Here is an 18739-nt window from a genome sequence, read left to right on the forward strand (position 1 = left end):
ATTGGAACCTCTAATGAAAATGTGTTAACAAGTTGAACATGATATGAATGTGCACTCATAGTCCTACATTATTCATTATCAGCCAGGAAATTATGTGAACACTAAATGAGGGGTAAAGCATGCAAAGTAAACATGCATAGTAAGGTAGAAAAGACTATACCCAAAAGCCCATGAGTTGGACATAGCCAGGAGTAGGAGGGTATGAGCAAAAAGTTATTAAAACATAGTGATCTTGAAATTGCCTCTACGTACCATCTCCCCTGGGAAGCCAAATTTTCCTGGTGGACCATCAGGACCCTGTAAGAAAACACTTGTCAATCTCCCTTACAGCTTCACACACTTTACACCCAAGAGCTCTTGTCTTAGATTCCCCCCTTGTGTAAAAAGTGTCCTTCAGATGTTGAAAATAATCAAACTATTTCAAAACGTGTGAACAAAGCCAATTGAAAAACTCTTATATGTACATATTTAAGTATCAATTTAAAACCTAAACCAATGCTGCATTGCAGTCCATAGCCATGTGAACTAGGGGTGCTGAAGGTACTGCAGCACCCCCTGATAAATTGAAATAATTCTGCCAAATTATACTGTATAATTACTCTTGTCTGAACACTGACTGAATTTGGGCAGCATGCTCGCCAAATATCAAACAGCTTGTTGTGTTGCAGCCATAGAAATATAATCCATAGAAGGGTTTTGGCTCACCCTGGCAATTTGACTGGTACATTCAAAATGGCTGCCAGTCCTGACTTGAAGGGGAACTTTCGTTCTATGGATTTTTTCTATGTATTCTATTTCTCTTTGCACTTTCAGTGAATAGCAATAGGCCTTTCACAAATTTCTAAATACAATTTTGGTAGAGCAAATGCCTACTGCTGAAAAGAGAAGACTAATCTGTCAGTCGAAGCTACCATTTTCTTTCACAACAACTCACTGATTTTGAAAGTAGCTCAGGCCCATCTTGAGACCATCACCAGTCAGAAGCCTACGCATTTTCATGCTATCTTCATCATTGGGTGAGTCAGTGCCCCTGGAAAGCTGATTAAGTAGCCTATAATATATAGTATATTTTCTTCTAATATTGTACAATCTGTGTCTCCCTTTTTTTCATCAGCCCCGGGCCAGGTCAAGACCAGTTCATTTGTATTGATCTGTTTGACAGTGTTAGAGAAGCCACTCATTTCAGTCATTTGTGTAGTATAAAAAAATATTCTGATAATGTCTGTTGTCACATAGGCCTAAATGACAAAGAATTGCATGATATGCGTTTATAAAGGCACTCCCAACTCAAAACATCTTCCCGCAGCTGTGGCAGTATCCATGTTTTCCATTGGCTGTGGCTAGTGTGTTCCGTAAAGGAATGATGAAGTCGTAGCATTCAGTAAGTGAGTCAGGTCAGATGAAGTGGAGCTATGGAGCAGAAATACTGTATTAATAGTGTAGCCTTTGACATATGAGCTTTGAACTTCATCCTCACCTTTCCACCAACTGACCCCTTCTCCCCAGCTGGACCATCAGGACCCCTCGGACCCTGTAGGAGAGAGAGGGAGGGAGGGAGAGGGGGGGAGGGAGAGAGAGACAGAAAGTGAGATTAATTCATGAAATATGAAGTATTCTCTTTTCCATGAAGGGCTCTTCAATCAGAAAGGCTTTAACAAACATCTAAATGTTCACACTTAAATGTTCCCATCCTAATGGCAGTGTTCATTTGGGAAATTGCTTAAAAACACAAATCCGTGGTTACTGAGAAGAAAGAGTTATTATTGGAGACAGAGGGAGATGTGACTGTGGTTGGTTCCGTAAACGCTAGTGGTTTTCCCTATACAATGCACACTGATGTCTATGTTCTTTTTTCCAAGACCAGCTATTGTATGACCATGGTATTCAACTGAACATTCGGAACAGTGCCACACAGAGAACACATGACCTTACAAGACTAGAGTCTTACTGCTGACTAATCCTGTCATGACCTTTTCCATCTGACTGCTGACTAATCCCGTCATGACCTTTCCATCTGACCCTACCAATTAGATGTGAATGCATATACGGCTCCATACTAGGATCACTGTGGAAAAACGTAGTCATATAATTGAATGGTTTCACAAATTCCTATTCATTTTGATAAAGAATTTAAGAAATTCTATCCATGTGCTTCAGGCATCTAGCATGAGTACATAGGAGATTAGATACTATTCTGAAACTTGGAAAAGTTGATAGATGGATAACCACAGGGGAAATAGGAGGTCTGGGAGCCATATCCAACAGTGAATTGGATTCAGAGTAGATAGTACTGCTAGAACAGCCCTGATATCCCCAAAGACATTTCAGTGATCTTGGGAGTGGTACTGTACTGCATGGCACAGGAACAGACAAGAATGTAAATACAGTGTGCTGAGTGCTCCCATCTCTCTCTCTCTCTTTCCTCTCCTGGAGGACCTGAGCCCTAGGACCATGCCTCAGGACTACAAGTACTGGCTGTCCCCATTCCCAATCCACCTTCATGCTGCTGATCCAGTTTCTGTGGTTCTGCCTGGGGCTATGGAATCCTAACCTTTCCCCCGGTCTTGCTACCATTTCCCGGACATACTGTTTCGACCCCCCCCCCCTCTCTTTACCACACCTGCTGTCTCGACCTCTGAATGCTCAGCTATGAAAAGCAAACTGATGTTTACTCCTGATGTGCTGACCTGTTACACCCTCCATAACCACTGTGATTATTGTTTGACCCTGCTGGTCATCTACGAACGTTTGAACATCTTGAAGAATGATCTAGACTTAATGGCCATGTACTCATATAATCTTCAGCCAGCACAACCAGAAGAGGACTAGCCTCCCCTCAGAGCCTGGTTCCTCTTTAGTTTTCTTCCTAGGTTCCAGCCTTTCTAGGGAGTCTTTCCTAGCCACCGTGCTTCTACATCTGCATTGCTTGCTCTCTGGGATTATAGGTTTGGTTTCTGTATAAGCACTTTGTGACAACTGCTGATATAAAAAGGGCTTTAGAAATACATTTGATTGATGGGAAATGGCCGGTCCTGTTTCTTTTGGAGCAGAGATGATCATGATGCTGACGATTCTTCCCTCACTACACTGGTCCATTCTCTCCACTAACAGGGAATGACATGATTCGTTCTGCATCGTATCTAGTCAACCAGACCATGTGTTACTGCTAGACTGTGTCCCTCGTTCATTTTCATCTCTGTGAATGCTACGGCTCTTGGTCTTAGAGACTGGATGTATGGTGGAGGTCAAAGATTCAAGGTGGCCAACATGTGCTTGGTAATTGCACACATAGGATTCAACGAAATGCATCCCTTGAGGATTGAAGAGTCATGAAGATAACTCACACCAGAGGGGGTTAGAGTCCACGACAGAGCTGAATGTATAACCTACTTGTTCCTCTCTAACCTAATTTAAAGCCTCACTGGCTTCGTCTGTCCAACCTCAACATACGCAGCAAACACACAATTAACAAAGGAGGACTTGGAATGACGCTATTGAGTAAACAGTACTATCTGTTGTTGGGACAGAAATGGTATGTCTCATCTCTCTCCCCAGTGCTGCTGTGGTATTATCTGGCAGGGTCTGAGTCAGGGCAGATCTTTGTTTGTGGTACTTCCCTGCCGTATATAACATATGATTGTTTCACTTCGTTCTTTCTCAGACACATACCGAATCTATCATCTCTCTCCCCAGGCTGTTGTGGTAGTGGCTTCCGGAGTCATTGCAGATCTTTGTTGGTGATGCTTTGCTGATCTAAAGGATATCACTGTCTGGCAGGGTTTGGGTAAATCTGTATTGGAGGTACTTTATGAATACTGATCTACGTATATACTGTAAGAAGATTGTTTCACCACTAAAGAATCTCTGCCCCTTTTCCATCGCTTAATGTGCCACATCTGAGTTTAATTGCATTGATATTCTATGGTTCATTTTTATAGACCTTTTTATAATTAACTGCTATTATAAGTTATTAAGTATTCAATCTGTGAATGCTTAGAATATTAAACAAGTTATGCAAAATTATTAAAGAATATCCCCAAATTATACCACTTCTGCATATTAGAGAGATCAGTCACACAGTTGAGCAGTCCTACAGTGAAATAAATGGTGAGGTAACCCTTTACCCAGGCAGTATATTGTACTTTGTTGTACTATATTGGTTCTCTCACACTAGCATATCTACAGTATAATGTTCTATGAATGGTGTGTCCAGATTTCCATCTAAATCAGTGGTTGCTAACTGGCCGATCACAATTGTTGGCGGCAGATGCACTTGATTCAGAAGCCCTGCGCACCGGGTAAGCAAATTGTACCCATTTTGAACAATTTATTTTGTCTGAAAAGACAAACTCTGCCTACCCGGTGGACCGGGAGATCTGTGGCTAAATCTTGGGTGCCTACTGCGCTGGTCAATTGGATAGCTCACATCACCATTCCTACAGAGCTTCCAGGACCCCGGCCACAGGTAAGTTTGATGCTAGCCTACGTAAGATTTGATAACTTTTAAAACCATGACCATGGAGAGAGACTGTCAAATAATACAGCAAAGAGCTGCTGTTTTTATGAGTAAGTTCATGTTAAAGTTTTTATTCAGCACTTTTAACAATGTTTTTATTCAACACTATTCCAAAACATAAAACGTGCTTCTCCGTACTTACACTCACACTGCAGCTGCAATTAATTAGTAGCCAAGTGTATCGATAGGCCTGCATTTGTATTATTATCAGCAGCTCGTCGTGTCTATTTTAATATTGAGGAATACTTCACTTTCTCTGGTCATAGGAACAACATGAAATTGTGCATGAGGCAGATACGGTGCGACTCGAGTTTCGCCATTAGGTGGAAGACGATATCCCATCTCTCTGGTCAGTATCACCGGAGGAAAGGAAGGACAGAGCAGGGACCGTGAGAGGCAGACCCTCTGCTGCTCTCTCCCTCCACTGAGACTAATGCCGTGTTCAAAACAACTGGGAACTCAGAACTCTCCGACTTCCGACTTCAGTGCGTTCAAGACAACTGAGAACTCGGAAATAATGAGATTAGACTGAGAAAAATAGTTTTGAACAGTCATCCAACTCGGAATTCCAAGTCGGAAACTCTGGCATCTTTCTAGAACTCCGACTTTCCGACCTGAAGATCACGGACATCATGATTTGACCTTGTTTTGTTCGGATTTCCCAGTTGTCTTGAAAGCACCATCACCATTATATGCAGATACCATCAGTCCAGTAAAATAAAAAAGCTAATTATTTCAATTTAAGCTCTGCAGTGCCTCGCAAGTGCTACACCAACTGATCTATTTTGTTATCAAAGCTCGAGCATTTAACACAAAATCCGTCAAGTGGCCAGCTGAGTATGAGACTGTATAAGATTGAGCCTTAGGGTACTCCCTTGGTGACAGGCAGTGGCTGAGACAGCAGCTTTTTTGACTTTATACACTGCACTCTTTGAGAGAGGTAGTTAGCAAACCAGGCCAAAGACCCCTCAGAGACACCTATACTCCTGAGCCAGCCCACAAGAATGGAATGGTCTACCATATCAAAAGCTTTGGCCAAATCAATACAAAAAGCAGCACAACATTGCTTAGAATCAAGGGCAATGGTGACATCATTGAGGATCTTTAAGGTTGCAGTGACACATCCATAACCTGAGCGGAAACCAGATTGCATACCAGAGAGAATACTATAGACATCAAGAAAGCCAGTCAGTTGATTATTGACAAGTTTTTCCAACACTTTTGATAAACAGGGCAAAATAGAAATAGGCAAATAACAGTTAAGATCATCTTGATCTCCCCCTTTAAATAAAGGATGACCTGTGGCAGCCTTCCAAGCAATGGGAACCTCCCCAGAAAGGAGAGACGGGTTAAAGAGTTTGAAGATAGGCTTGGCGATGATCGGGGCAGTCACCTTGAAGAAAGGGTCTAAATCATCTGACCTATATGTTTTTTGGGGGTCAAGTTTCAGGAGCTCCTTTAGCACCTCAGACTCAGTGACTGCCTGCAGGAAGAAACTTTGTAGCGGGGCAAGGGAAGAAGAGGGAGAAACATCGGGGATAGTCGCATTAGAAGGGGTGGGAGATGAGGAAATGTTGGACAGGCAAGGAGGCATGGCTGAGTCAAATAGGAATCCTGGCTTAAATGAAGTGGTGATTAGAGAGCTCAGCCCTGTGCTTCTTGTCAGTAACAACCACATCAACTTTATAGGACATGGGCAGCTGTGAGGAGGAGGGTTTATTCTCCAGGTCTTTAACAGTTTTCCAGAAATTCTTGGGGTTAGACCCACAGAGAGAGAACTGCTCCTTAAAGTGACTAACTTTGGCCTTCCGGATAGCCTAAATGCACTTATTTCTCATTTGCCTGAACGAGTGCCAGAGTATGCATGTGCTGAGCCTTTCGCCAAATGGAATTCTTGAGGTGGAGTAACTCTGAAAGATCACAGTCGAACCAGGGGCTGAACCTGCTTTTAATTCTAATTTTCTTTATGGGGGCGTGTTTGTTAACAATACCACTGAAAATATAAAAAAAGAAGGTCCAAGTATCTTCGACAGAGGGGATCAAGCTGATTCTATACCATTTTACAGAGGCCAGTTCATGAAAGAAAGCTTGCTCATTCAAGTTTTTTAGTACGCGTCTATGACAAATCAGGACAGGTCGTTTCACTGAGCAGCCATTACGAACACTGGCTGTAAAGCAGTGATCACCAAGGTCATAACAGAAAACACCAGACATATACCTATCAGGATTATTTGTGAGGATAACATCAAGAAGATTAGCCTTTTCTGGGTGTTTGGAGTCATACCTTGTGGGATTGGTAATAATCTGAGAAAGATTTTGGGATTTCCATTGCTTTAGGACTTGGTCAGTTTAGGTCACCTAGCAGGACAAATTCAGACTTGGTGTAAGGGGCCAAGAGAGAACTTAGGGCAGGTAGGGTACAGGCCGGTGCTGATGGAGGACGATAGCACCCAGCAACATTCAACAAAGAGCTATTTGAAAGTTGAATACATAAAACCAGCAAATCAAATTGTTTGGGGACAGATTTCGTGGCGACAACCCAGCACTGAAGGTGATCCTTGGTAAAGATTGCCACTCCCCCAACTTTGGAAGATATGTCTTGGCGAAAAAGGTTATAACGAGAAAGGTTAACATCAGTAATCAAAACAATCTTCCTTAGCCACGTCTCAGTAATGACCAACACATCTGGATTGAAGCTGTGAACCCACACTTTCAATTGATACATTTTAGTTAATAAGCTTCTAGTGTTAAGGTGCAGAAAACCCAGGCTTTTACGGGAGCAGAAATCAGTGAAGCAGATATTAGAGCATAAGTCAGAATTGGGGCTAGCAACAGTAGATTGGCCAGAGTGTACATGCACATTTCCAGATTTCATCAACAGTAATACAATCAAGGCACGGCAGAGTACAGGGAGAGCTCTGCAGTGCTGATTTATGACATCTGAATGTGCATCAGATGGCAACAAGATCATATTGTACAGCAATTTCATCAGGTAACATGAATACAAAGCCGGAGAGAGGTGGTTAGAATGGGATGGGAGGCCAAAAGTATGTGTAACCAATAGAGAGTCAGAGTCCCGAGTCCCGAGAGTCCCGACACTCTGAACTTAACAATATTGACAGGCCAGGCATATAGCCAATATGCTGTGATAATGTATTAAGCCTACTGCTTAAACCTCATTCCTACAGAACTGTTTTATTAGGTTAATGTTACATTTTTTTAAGTCATGTTAAAAAAAACTATCTGAGCGGTAGATTTCGGCTTGCTTTTTGACTGCGAAAGTGATCTTGGCTCCGAAAAGGTTGGTGACCACTGATCCACATCAATGCCACCTTGTGTTACACAGCAAGTTCATAACAACCATAGCAATTCATAGCAGAAAATACAGATGCTTTAAAAGGAAACCTTATTCCTTACCCTCCTTCCTTTGAGTCCTCTGATCCCACCGAGACCCCTTGATCCGGCTTGGCCCTGCAGGAGGAAGAACATACAACACAATTATATGACGGAAGGCAATAACGTTACAACACTCACTGAGACGAGTTATAGGACTGACTAATGAGAGTTGGACTGGGTCTCCAGGATGCTAGTGAATGCCATTCATCCCTATCATGACCAAAGAGCTGAGATCATGCACTTGAAGGACATGTGTTTAGTCATGCTTGTAAAAGAGATTCTATTGAGATGAAGCATTATTTTCAAAGAACACCTGTCACTCTCACTCCCCATCAACAGAGGTATGTGCTAGGAGGAATTTCTCCCAACCGCCCCTTGCGTGAAAAACTCTGTCTTTGGTCTCCAAATGAGCGAAGAGTAAAAGGACTTAGCAGTGTCACTACGTGGGCCTCATTACAGACCTTTATTGGCTATGTTTACGTAGCTGGATTCCAAACAAGGAAGGCAACAGACCTTTGAGGAGCCAGAATGGGTAGTAGACTTAGAGTTCTAGTCTGACCTTGAAAGACACTTTAATAAACTACACTCACTCTATGCCAAGCTGATGTGCCAAATAGGACACAAGTTCTAACTTGAAGTCTCATTCAGTTTGTGATTCAGTTTCTGTTTACAGCAGTGATGTCTTACTTCTGAGTTCATTCTGCCGTGCTGTATTTTATTTTATTTAACCTTTATTTAACTAGGCAAGTCAACAAATTCTTATTTAAAATGACGGCCTACTCCGGCCAAACCCGAACGACGCTGGGCCAATTGTGTGCCGCCCTATGGGACTCCCAATCACAGCCAGATGTGATAGAGCCTGGATTCGAACCAGGTACTATAATGACACCTCTTGCACTGAGATGCAGTGCCTTAGACCGCCAAACGCAAATTACAAAGGATGGTATTTTAGAGTAGTGTTGGTGTGATGGGGTTTGTTGTAAATCTAGAGGGCAGAGGACGTTTAAAATGGTACCATAACCTTATGGGCCGGTTTCAAAGACCCAATTTAAGACTACTCCATGGACAACAAAAACATCTCCATTGAAAGTTGTTTTTAGTCCAGGATTAGGCTTAATCTGGATCCGGGGAACCGGTCCTACAAAGGCAAAGTGAGCAGGCTTTACTTACTGGTATCCCTAGAGGTCCAGAGGGGCCACACTCTCCAGGAGTTCCAGGATGACCCTGATAGACAGACAGAACACCACAACACCATGAAGACATCCATCATACTTCAAACCCATTTAACCCCTTTTTTACATACTCTAAATAATACTGAAAGTGAACTGGTGACTATTGACAATATGTTGTCTGTTCAACAATTTTGATGTAATGTATCTTATCTTAGCCTGCATGAAGTGGCTGACTGGACAGTTTGTTAGTTTAGGTACTGAGACATACTGTATCTGGCCTACTCTAGTTCTCCTCAATAGCCGCATCATTATGTTTGTTGTCATACAATAAACAGCTTGAGTAAAAACAACTAAGTTGACTGAGAACACATTCTCCTTTACAGCAACGACCGCGGGAATAGTTACAGGGGATAGGAGGGGGGATGAATGAGCCAATTGGAAGCTGGGGATCATTAGTTGGCCATGACGGTATTTGGGCCAGATTGGGAATTTAGCCAGGACACTGGAAACACTTATCTCCCTCACTAGCTTTAAGCACCAGAAATCAGAGCAGCTCCCAGATCACTGCACCTGTACATAGCCCATCTATAATTTAGCCCAAACTACTACCCCTTCCCCTACTGTATTTATTTATTTTATTTATTTTGCTCCTTTGCACCATATCATTTATATTTTAACTTTGAACTTTCTTCAAACTACAAATCTACCATTCCAGTGTTTTACTTGCTATACTTTATTTACTTTGCCACCATGGCCTTTTTTGCCTTTACCTCCCTTATCTCACATCATTTGCTCACATTGTATATAGTCTTATTTTTTTCTACTGCATCATTGATTGTATGTTGTTTTACTCCATGTGTAACTCTGTGTTTTTGTATGTTGTCGAACTGCTTTGCTTTATCTTGGCCAGGTCGCAATTGTAAATGAGAACTTGTTCTCAACTTGCCTACCTGGTTAAATAAAGGTGAAATAAATAAATAAATAAATAAACACCGGGGTTAACACCCCTACACTTACAATACGTGCCATGGAATCTTTAGTGACCACAGAGAGTCAGACCTGTTTTACGTCCGATCCGAAATAATATATGATTTGAATATGTTGTGAAGATATATACAAGTAATTGCCAAAATAAAGGAAACACCAACATAAAGTGTTTTAATTGGGCTTGGGCCACCACAAGCCAAAACAGCTTCAATGCACCTTGGCATAGATTCTACTGGAGGGATGCGACACCATTCCTCCACGAGAAATTCCATAATTTGGTGTTTCGTTGATAGTGGTGGAAAGCACTGTCTTAGGCACCACCCCAGAATTTCCCATAAGTGTTAAATTGGTTTGAGATCTGGTGACTTATCAAACGATTCACTGGCCAATCGTGCCCTGTGGATGGGGGCATTGTTATACTATGGGGGCATAGCCATGGTAGTCAAAATAATGGCCAGCCCAAAATGTTTATACATGACCCTAAGCATGATGGGATGTTAATTGCTTTTAATTAACTCAGGAAACACACCTGTGTGGAAGAACCTGCTTTCAATATACTTTGTATCACTCATAAACTCAAGTGTTTCCATTATTTTGGCAGTTACCTGAAGACGCAAACAATATGGCACCTCCAGCTGTCTTTCTGCTGTGTAAGCAAATGTTTCTGCTTTTACCATACTGGGTATTGAGTTGAGAGGCTTGTATTGAGAGTAGATATAAAAATAACTTATTTGGAAACTTCTGCACACTTAGATCCAACATAAATACTATTCTCGCTACAGTTCATCTCAACATGAAGTCGGCCAGCATGACCTAACAAAAATGTAATTTCATACAAGATATACAAGCTCAAAACATAACTCTTTTTCAATGATACCTATCTTAGTACCCCATTCCTTATCGCCAAGCCATGACACCCTGTCCTAACCCTAGACCCCCACATGGAACATTACCCTACCCATATAGAGTTGAATGCCCCTGGGAAGAGAGACGGGGTCCAGACTTACTCCTTACCATCGCCCCCTTTTCCCCTGGCGGTCCAGGCAAGCCCATCTCCCCACGGTCCCCCTGGGAAAACAAACATAACTATAAGGACCCTGTATTACATAGGTAAGGCCAGGAGTTTTTCCTGACCACATGACCTGACCAGGAAAAACTCTGGGCCTGGAGTTAGTCCTAGTCAGGTCACAAGGTCAGGGGAAACCCAGGGTAATAGTTACAGTGCCTTCAGAATGTATTCATAACCCTTGACTTATTCCACACCTTGTTATGTTACAGCCTGAATTCAAAATTGATTACATCTTTTTTTTCTCACCCATTGACACACAATAGCCCAAAAAGACAAAGTGAAAAAATGCTTTCAGAATTATTTGCACATTTATTGAAAATTAAATACAGAAATATTCAATTTACATAAGTATTCACACCCCTGAGTCATGTTAGAATCACCTTTGCCAGTGAATACAGCTGTGAATCTTTCTGGGTAAGTCTAAGATCTTTGCACACCTGAATTGTACAATATTTGCACATTATTATTTTTAGAACTCTTCAAGCTCTGTCAAGTTGGTAGTTGATCATTGCTAGACAGCCATTTTCAAATCTTGACAGATTTTTAAGCCTATTTAAGTCAAAACTGTAACTATGCCACTCAGGAGCATTCAATGTCATCTTGGTAAGCAACTCCAGTGTATATTTGGCCTAGGTTATTGTCCAGCTGAAATGTTAATTTGTCTCCCAGTGTCTGTTGGAAAGCAGACTGAACCAGGTTTTCCTCTAAGATTTTGCCTATGCTTAGCTATATTCCATTTCTTTTTACTCCCTAGTCCTTGCCGATGACAAGCATACCCATAACATGATGCTGCCACCACCATGCTTGAAAATATGAAGAGTGATACTCAAGGATGTGTTGTTAGATTTGCCCCAAACATAACGCTTTGTTATCAGGTTCAAGTTCTTACTTTGCCACATTTATTGCAGTTTTACTTTAGTGCCTTGTTGGATGTTTTTGAATATTTTAATTCTGTACAGGCATCCTTCTTTTTTCTGTCATTTAGGTTAGTATTGTGCAGTAACTACAATGTTGTTGATCCATCCTCAGTGTTCTCCTTTCACAGCCATTAAACTCTGTAACTGTTTTAAAGTCAACATTGGCCTAAAGGCAAAATCTCTGAGTGTTTTCCTTCCTCTCCTGCAACTGAGTTAAGAAGGACGTTTGTATCTTTGTAGTGGCTGGATGTATTGATACACCAAAGTGTAATTAATAACTTCCCTATACTCAAAGGGATACTCAATGTCTGCTTTTTTCAAATGTATTTTTATTTAAAAAAATCACATTTAACACTATTATTGCACAGTGAGTTCCTGCAACGTATTATGTGACTAGTTAAGCACATTTGTACTTCTGAAGTTGTTTAGGCTTGCAATAATAAAGGGGTTGAACACTTTGACTCAAGACATTTCAGCTTTACATTTTTTATACATTTCTAAACATTTTGAAAAACATAATTCCACTTTGACATTATGGGGTATTGTGTGTAGGACAGTAACCCCAAAATCTCAATTTAACAAAATGTGAAAAAAGTCAAAGGGCTTTCTGAAGGCACTGTATTAACTCAAGACATCAACAGGAATCAATCCCAGCAAGCAAAACTAGTTGAAATTACTTAATTAGAACCAGATTACAACTGTCTGTAATAACATAATCTCAACCAGTTCAGCCCGCTGGGATAGTAGAACAATAACATATATGAATCAGAGTCTCTTTCAATATGACAACATAAGATATATGACATGAGAAGTCTTCCTGTAATGTCTAACGTAAAGATCTAACCTTTTCTCCTGCTAGACCTGTCTCCCCAATAGGCCCGATAAAACCCACAAGTCCCTGAAGAGAGCAACACAGGAAAAGACAGTCAAAGTCCTGTACTTACACCATTGCCTTTGGAGCAGTGGGGCAAAAGAAAAACACAAACTCACACACACACACACACAGTACACACACACAGAGTAAAGTAAACAAACAGAGAGAGACAGAGAGAGAGAGAAGCCTTTACCCTCTCTCCAAGCTTTCCGACCTCTCCAGTTATTCCCGTCTCACCCTATAGCAGAAGACTGAATTACCATTTCATAAACAGATTCAGACCTTTTTAAAGTCCAGATCAGCCAGAGAGAATGTGGTGAGAGGCCAGTTCACCTGGTAGTAGAAAATGTATGTCAAATTTACACAGTTAAATAAGACTTTACAGGTTGGGATAAAGAGAGACAGAAAGAGAGAAACAGGCCAAGAGAGAAAAAGAGAAACAGGCAGAGAGAGCATGGGAGACCATGTTTAACGACAGATGACAGTGATAGTGATAGACTCAGGCGGATGGCGAGAGAGAGACACAGCCAGTTGAATGGTGCATCATTTTAATAGGATCTGACCTTCAATCCTTCGGTTCCTGTTTCCCCCGGGAATCCATGCCTTCCAGGTCTGCCCTGAACAGAAAATAAACATGAACCATAGTACAGTACTTCATCAGATTCAGAGTGATTAATAGTCACATGTACAGGGTTGCAGGTGTGATTGCAGGGTACAGTGAAAATCTTAGGCTCCGAGCTCCAACATGCAGGACTAATTTTAATAAAATAATAAAAATGGCAATAAGAAAAACAATCTAAATAGAAATAGCAGTATATACACATAACAACTGTAGCAGTGATTAATAAATAAATGTCCATTGAGGGGAGGCAGAGTAATGACTGTTAAGGGGATGGGGGAGAATATCCATATGGGGAGTAGTAGGGGGAGGGGGGAGCAGGTAGCTGACTAGTGGTGGCTATTCAGCAGCCTGATGGTCTGAGGGTATAAACTATTGGCCAGTCTTCCAGTTTTTGCGATGATGCTCCTGTACTGCCCGTGTCAGATTGATTGAAGTGGGGAGAACAGGGCATGGTAGCTGGGGTCCCTGATGATTTTCTTGGCCTTCCTGCAACACCTGGTGTTGTAGGTGTCCTGTAGGGCAGGCAGTGTGCACCCAATGGTGCGTTCGGCTGCACGCATCACACTGAAGCGCATTGCGGTCCACAGTGGTGGAGTTGCCACACTAGGCTGTGATGCAGCCCAACAGTATGCTCTCGATGGTGCTCCTGTAGAACACTGAGGGCCCTCAGGGACAAGCTGAATTTCTTTAGAATCCTGAGCTTGAAGAGTCGCTGTCGTGACTTCTTCACCACGGTGTCCATGTGGTTACATAATTCATTGTAACGATGTGCGCTGAGAGTCGGGAAGCAAGTTCAAGGAGTGAGTTTTAATAAAATAAACAGAACATAATACAAACAAGAAACACTAACAGCACACAGACATGAAACTGAAACAGAAACAATGACACCTGGGGAAGGAACCAAAGGGAGTGACATATATAAGGCAGGTAATCAAGGAGGTGATGCAGTCCAGGTGAGTCTGATGATGCACAGGTGCGCATAACGATGGTGACAGGTGTGCTCCATAACGAGCAGCCCGGTGACCTAGAGGCCGGAGAGGGAGCACACGTGACAGTACCCCCTCCCCGACGCACGTTTCCGGCCGCAGGACACCAACCAAAGGGACAATCCCGGGGATCCGGCATGGACCGGTCGCCTCCGCTTAGTCGCAGAAACCTGACAAACCGGCTGAGGCGTGAGAGCCTGATAAACCGGCTGAGACCTCCCCGGTTGCCTCAGTCAAGGCACGGTAACCTGTTCACCAACTGAGGCATGGGAGCCTATCGAGCCAGCTGAGGCATGGGAGCCTATCGTGCCAGCTGAGGTATGGAAACCTGTCGAGCCAGTTGAGGCAGGGGAACCCAACAAACCAGCTGAGGCCTCCCAGGTAGCTCTGGTTCAGACACCCGGACCCGACATCACCTCCAAAACAAAATAAACCAAATAAAAATCACCACCTGATGCTTCCCTTTGGTGAGGTGTCATTCTGTAATGATGTGCGCTGAGAGTCGGGAAGCAAGTTCAGGGAGTGAGTGTTTTAATAAAATAAACAGAACCAAAGGGAGTGACACACAGTTGAAGTCGAAAGTTTACATACACTTAGGTTGGACTCATTAAAACTTGTTTTTCAACCACTCCACAAATTTCTTGTTAACAAACTATAGTTTTGGCAAGTCAGTTAGGATATCTACTTCGTGCATGACACAAGTAATTTTTACAACAATTGTTTAGACCTCCACAAGTCTGGTTCATCCTTGGGAGCAATTTCCAAACACCTGAAGGTACCACGTTCATCTGTACAAACAATAGTACGCAAGTATAAACGCCACGGGACCACGCAGCCATCATGCCGCTAAGGAAGGAGACGCGTTGTGTCTCTTAGAGATGAATTTACTTTGGTGCGAAAAGAGCAAATCAATCCCAGAACAACAGCAAAGGACCTTGTGAAGATGCTAGAGGAAACATGTACAAAAGGTTCTATATCCACAGTAAAACGAGTCCTATATCGACATAACCTGAAAGGCCGCTCAGCAAGGAAGAAGCCACTGCTCCAAAACCGCCATAAAAAAAGCCAGACTACGGTTTGCAACTGCACATGGGGACAAAGATCGTACTTTTTGGAGAAATGTCCTCTGGTCTGATGAAACAAAAATAGAACTGTCTGGCCATAATGACCATCATTATGTTTGGAAGAAAAAGGGGGAGGCTTGCATGCTGAAGAACACCATCCCAACTGTGAAGCACGGGGTTGGCAGCATCATGTTGTGGGTGTGCTTTGCTGCAGGAGGGACTGGTGCACTTCACAAACTAGATGGCATCATGAGGCAGGAGAATTATGTGGATATATTGAAGCAACATCTCAAGACATCAGTCAAGAAGTTAAAGCTTGGTCGCAAATGGGTCTTCCAAATGGACAATGACCCCAAGCATACTTCCAAAGTTGTTGCAAAATGGCTTAAGGACAACAAAGTCAAGGTATCTGAGTGGCCATCACAAAGCCCTGACCTCAATCCCATAGAAAATCTGTGGGCAGAACTGAAAAAGTGTGTGCGAGCAAGGAGGCCTACAAACCTGACTCAGTTACACCAGCTCTGTCAGGAGGAATGGGACAAAATTCACCCAACTTATTGTGGGAAGGTTGTTGAAGGCTACCCTAAACATTTGACCCAAGTTAAACAATTTAAAGGCAATGCTACCAAATACTAATTGAGTGTATGTAAACCTCTGACCCACTGGGAATGTGATGAAATAAATAAAAGTTGAAATAAATCATTCTCTCTACTATTATTCTGACATTTCACATTCTTAAAATAAAGTGGTGATCCTAACTGACCTAAGACAGGGAATTCTTACTAGGATTAAATGTCAGGAATTGTGAAAAAGTGAGTTTAAATGTATTTCGCTAAGGTGTATGAAAACTTCCGACTTCAATTGTATTTAGGGCAGGTAATCAAGGAGGTGATGCATTCCAGGTGAGTCTGATGACACGCAGGTGCGCGTAATGATGGTGACAGGTGTGCGCCATAACGAGCAGCCTTTTGACCTAGAGGCCGGAGAGGGAGCACATGTAACATTAATCTTCTCTGAGATATGTACGCCATGGCGGCCCGTTGTTGAGGATGGGGGCGTGTCCAGCCTGGTTCCTCCTGAAATCCACAATTAGCTCCTTTGTTTTGCTAACATTGAGAGAGAGTTTACTTGGCACCACACCTGGCTCGTCCTTGTAGGCTGTCTCGTCATTGTTGGTAATCAGGCCTACTACCGTCGTGTCATGAGTAGAACCATAGTATTGTACCTTACAGTCACTACTACCAAATCTACATTACTACACATAATACGGTAAGTAGAACCAAGATTCAAGACTTGATTTGTGTCTGTACTGATGTGTGCAAATGATGAAGTTTGCAATGATACTTTCATACAGCTCCATTGTGTGTCCAAGACGTGTCCCCTTACGGACTAATTCGTATACTGTCTTATCTTCCTGAAACCAGTGAGTGACATGATTAATGTCTTTATTATTTAGAATGAGTGATAAGAAAACATTCCAAAAAGTCATTAAGAGCGCCAACAAAGCACTCAGCTTTTACACACATTTGGTGGAATGTCTTCCGCTATTGTCAAAGTTTAACGTGCAAAAAAATCTGTGATACTTTTGTATGGTTTTTGCTAAAGGCTTTTTCCTGGCAGAGAATAGAAACATCACTATCCCACTCTATATTTTTCAATGACTCATAAACAATTCAGCATCAAAGTTCCCTAATGCGTTACAGTATTAAAGGCACAATGCAGACATTTTTATATTAATATGAAATCATTTCTGGGTAAAAACGAAGTACTTTACTAACTAGGTTTCTTTCCATCCACAGTTTTTATGTGAGTAAAGTCATGCCGCATTAAAAAAAAATCTCGACAGCTGTGATGGAAACTGGAACTTTGGATACTTTTTCAGAAATGCCAACAGATAATTTGTTCGTTTGACGCGGTGGGATCTTTTTGTGTCTGTAAAATTTATTATGCGATAAATGGCGATGGAAAAGCCTTTATGATGATTATTGTATCAATATTTGCCCATATCGAAGTAAACTTGGAGTCACACAATGGTATGGTGTGTCATCCTGCCACTATGACTCGGGAAACAATGCAATTTACTGTATTAGGCTACAGATGTAAGTTATGATGAACTTCACAGGGTGGTGAAACTGCACGGTGATGAGCTTGATGCTCCGGGGGTCTTATTCTGGTGACATGATGGTCAATGCTTGACTACTGTATGACAAATAAAAACATTCTTACACTTATCCATTCTAATCTCATCATGTATACTAGCCGCCTGCACTGTATCTGCAAACTGTTGGCTAGAGCGCAAGTGCCAAGACCAGAGTAGGCACATTTGCTATTTAATGCACCAGTGTTTCTGACAAAACTATTCGTAGTGTTGAGAATGCGATGGAAACACATTGAACTTCTAATTTGTTTTAAACAAAAGCGAAAAAGAAAATGTGTTCACTACCTCATTACACACAGTTTGGTGGAAACACAGCACTGGTGGGAAAATGCAAATGTTTTCTTAATGCAGATTTTAGAATATTCTGAAAATCTGTCGCCAATTGTTTGGAAACCTAGCTACTGTAATAGATTTCCATTGAAATGGTGCAAAAATTTATTTTTTTGCAAAAAACTAGTTCTCAAGCAAGAATTTTGCTAGGATTGTCTGGGAGTGGTCTGAGTGGGGAGGAGAAATTGGCAGAGTGTCACGATTCCCACCGACGGTGGCGCCCCCTCCTGCTCGGGTGGCGCTCGGCGGTCGTCGTCACCGGCCTATTAGCTGCCACCGATTCCCTTTTACTTTTCCCTTTTTTTATTTTGTGACACCTGTGGTCAATTAGCCATTAGAGGGGCTATTTAGTTTAGCTGGCCCGCTCCTGTTCGTGCGGGATTAATGATTGTTCCTTGTCAGACGGCTTGTGTTCGTGTCGACGTTGTTGGACGCCGTATGTATTTTCTCCCCTGTGTGTGGGAACATTTGTTTTTGTGTGAGTGTATATTAAAAACACCACTACCCTGTGTTCGCTGCTTCCTGCGCCTCATTCCTCCTCCAAGATTACCAAGCCGTAACAGAATCCCGCACCACGATAGAAGGCATGGAATCAGCGGGAGCAGCGGCCACTCCTCTGCCCTCGATGGAGGAACGCGTACTCCACCA

At 42.2% G+C, this 18739-nt stretch overlaps 1 protein-coding gene across 1 annotated transcript in view; it reads right to left on the reverse strand.

The window, feature by feature from the left end:
• The window catches only part of col27a1b (collagen, type XXVII, alpha 1b), a 156332-nt gene that overhangs the window by 23586 nt on the left and 114007 nt on the right, over positions 1–18739 (reverse strand). Inside the window, exons 23-30 of the mRNA XM_014171199.2 lie at positions 13495–13548; positions 13125–13169; positions 12902–12955; positions 11086–11139; positions 9083–9136; positions 7934–7987; positions 1478–1531; positions 253–297 (exon numbers count right to left, since the gene is read on the reverse strand). Coding sequence (XP_014026674.1) covers positions 253–297; positions 1478–1531; positions 7934–7987; positions 9083–9136; positions 11086–11139; positions 12902–12955; positions 13125–13169; positions 13495–13548 — 414 coding nt within the window. The remainder of the gene's footprint in view (positions 1–252; positions 298–1477; positions 1532–7933; positions 7988–9082; positions 9137–11085; positions 11140–12901; positions 12956–13124; positions 13170–13494; positions 13549–18739) is intronic.

Source organism: Salmo salar, chromosome ssa24, assembly GCF_905237065.1.
Source record: "Salmo salar chromosome ssa24, Ssal_v3.1, whole genome shotgun sequence".
NCBI classification, from domain to species: Eukaryota; Metazoa; Chordata; class Actinopteri; order Salmoniformes; family Salmonidae; genus Salmo; species Salmo salar.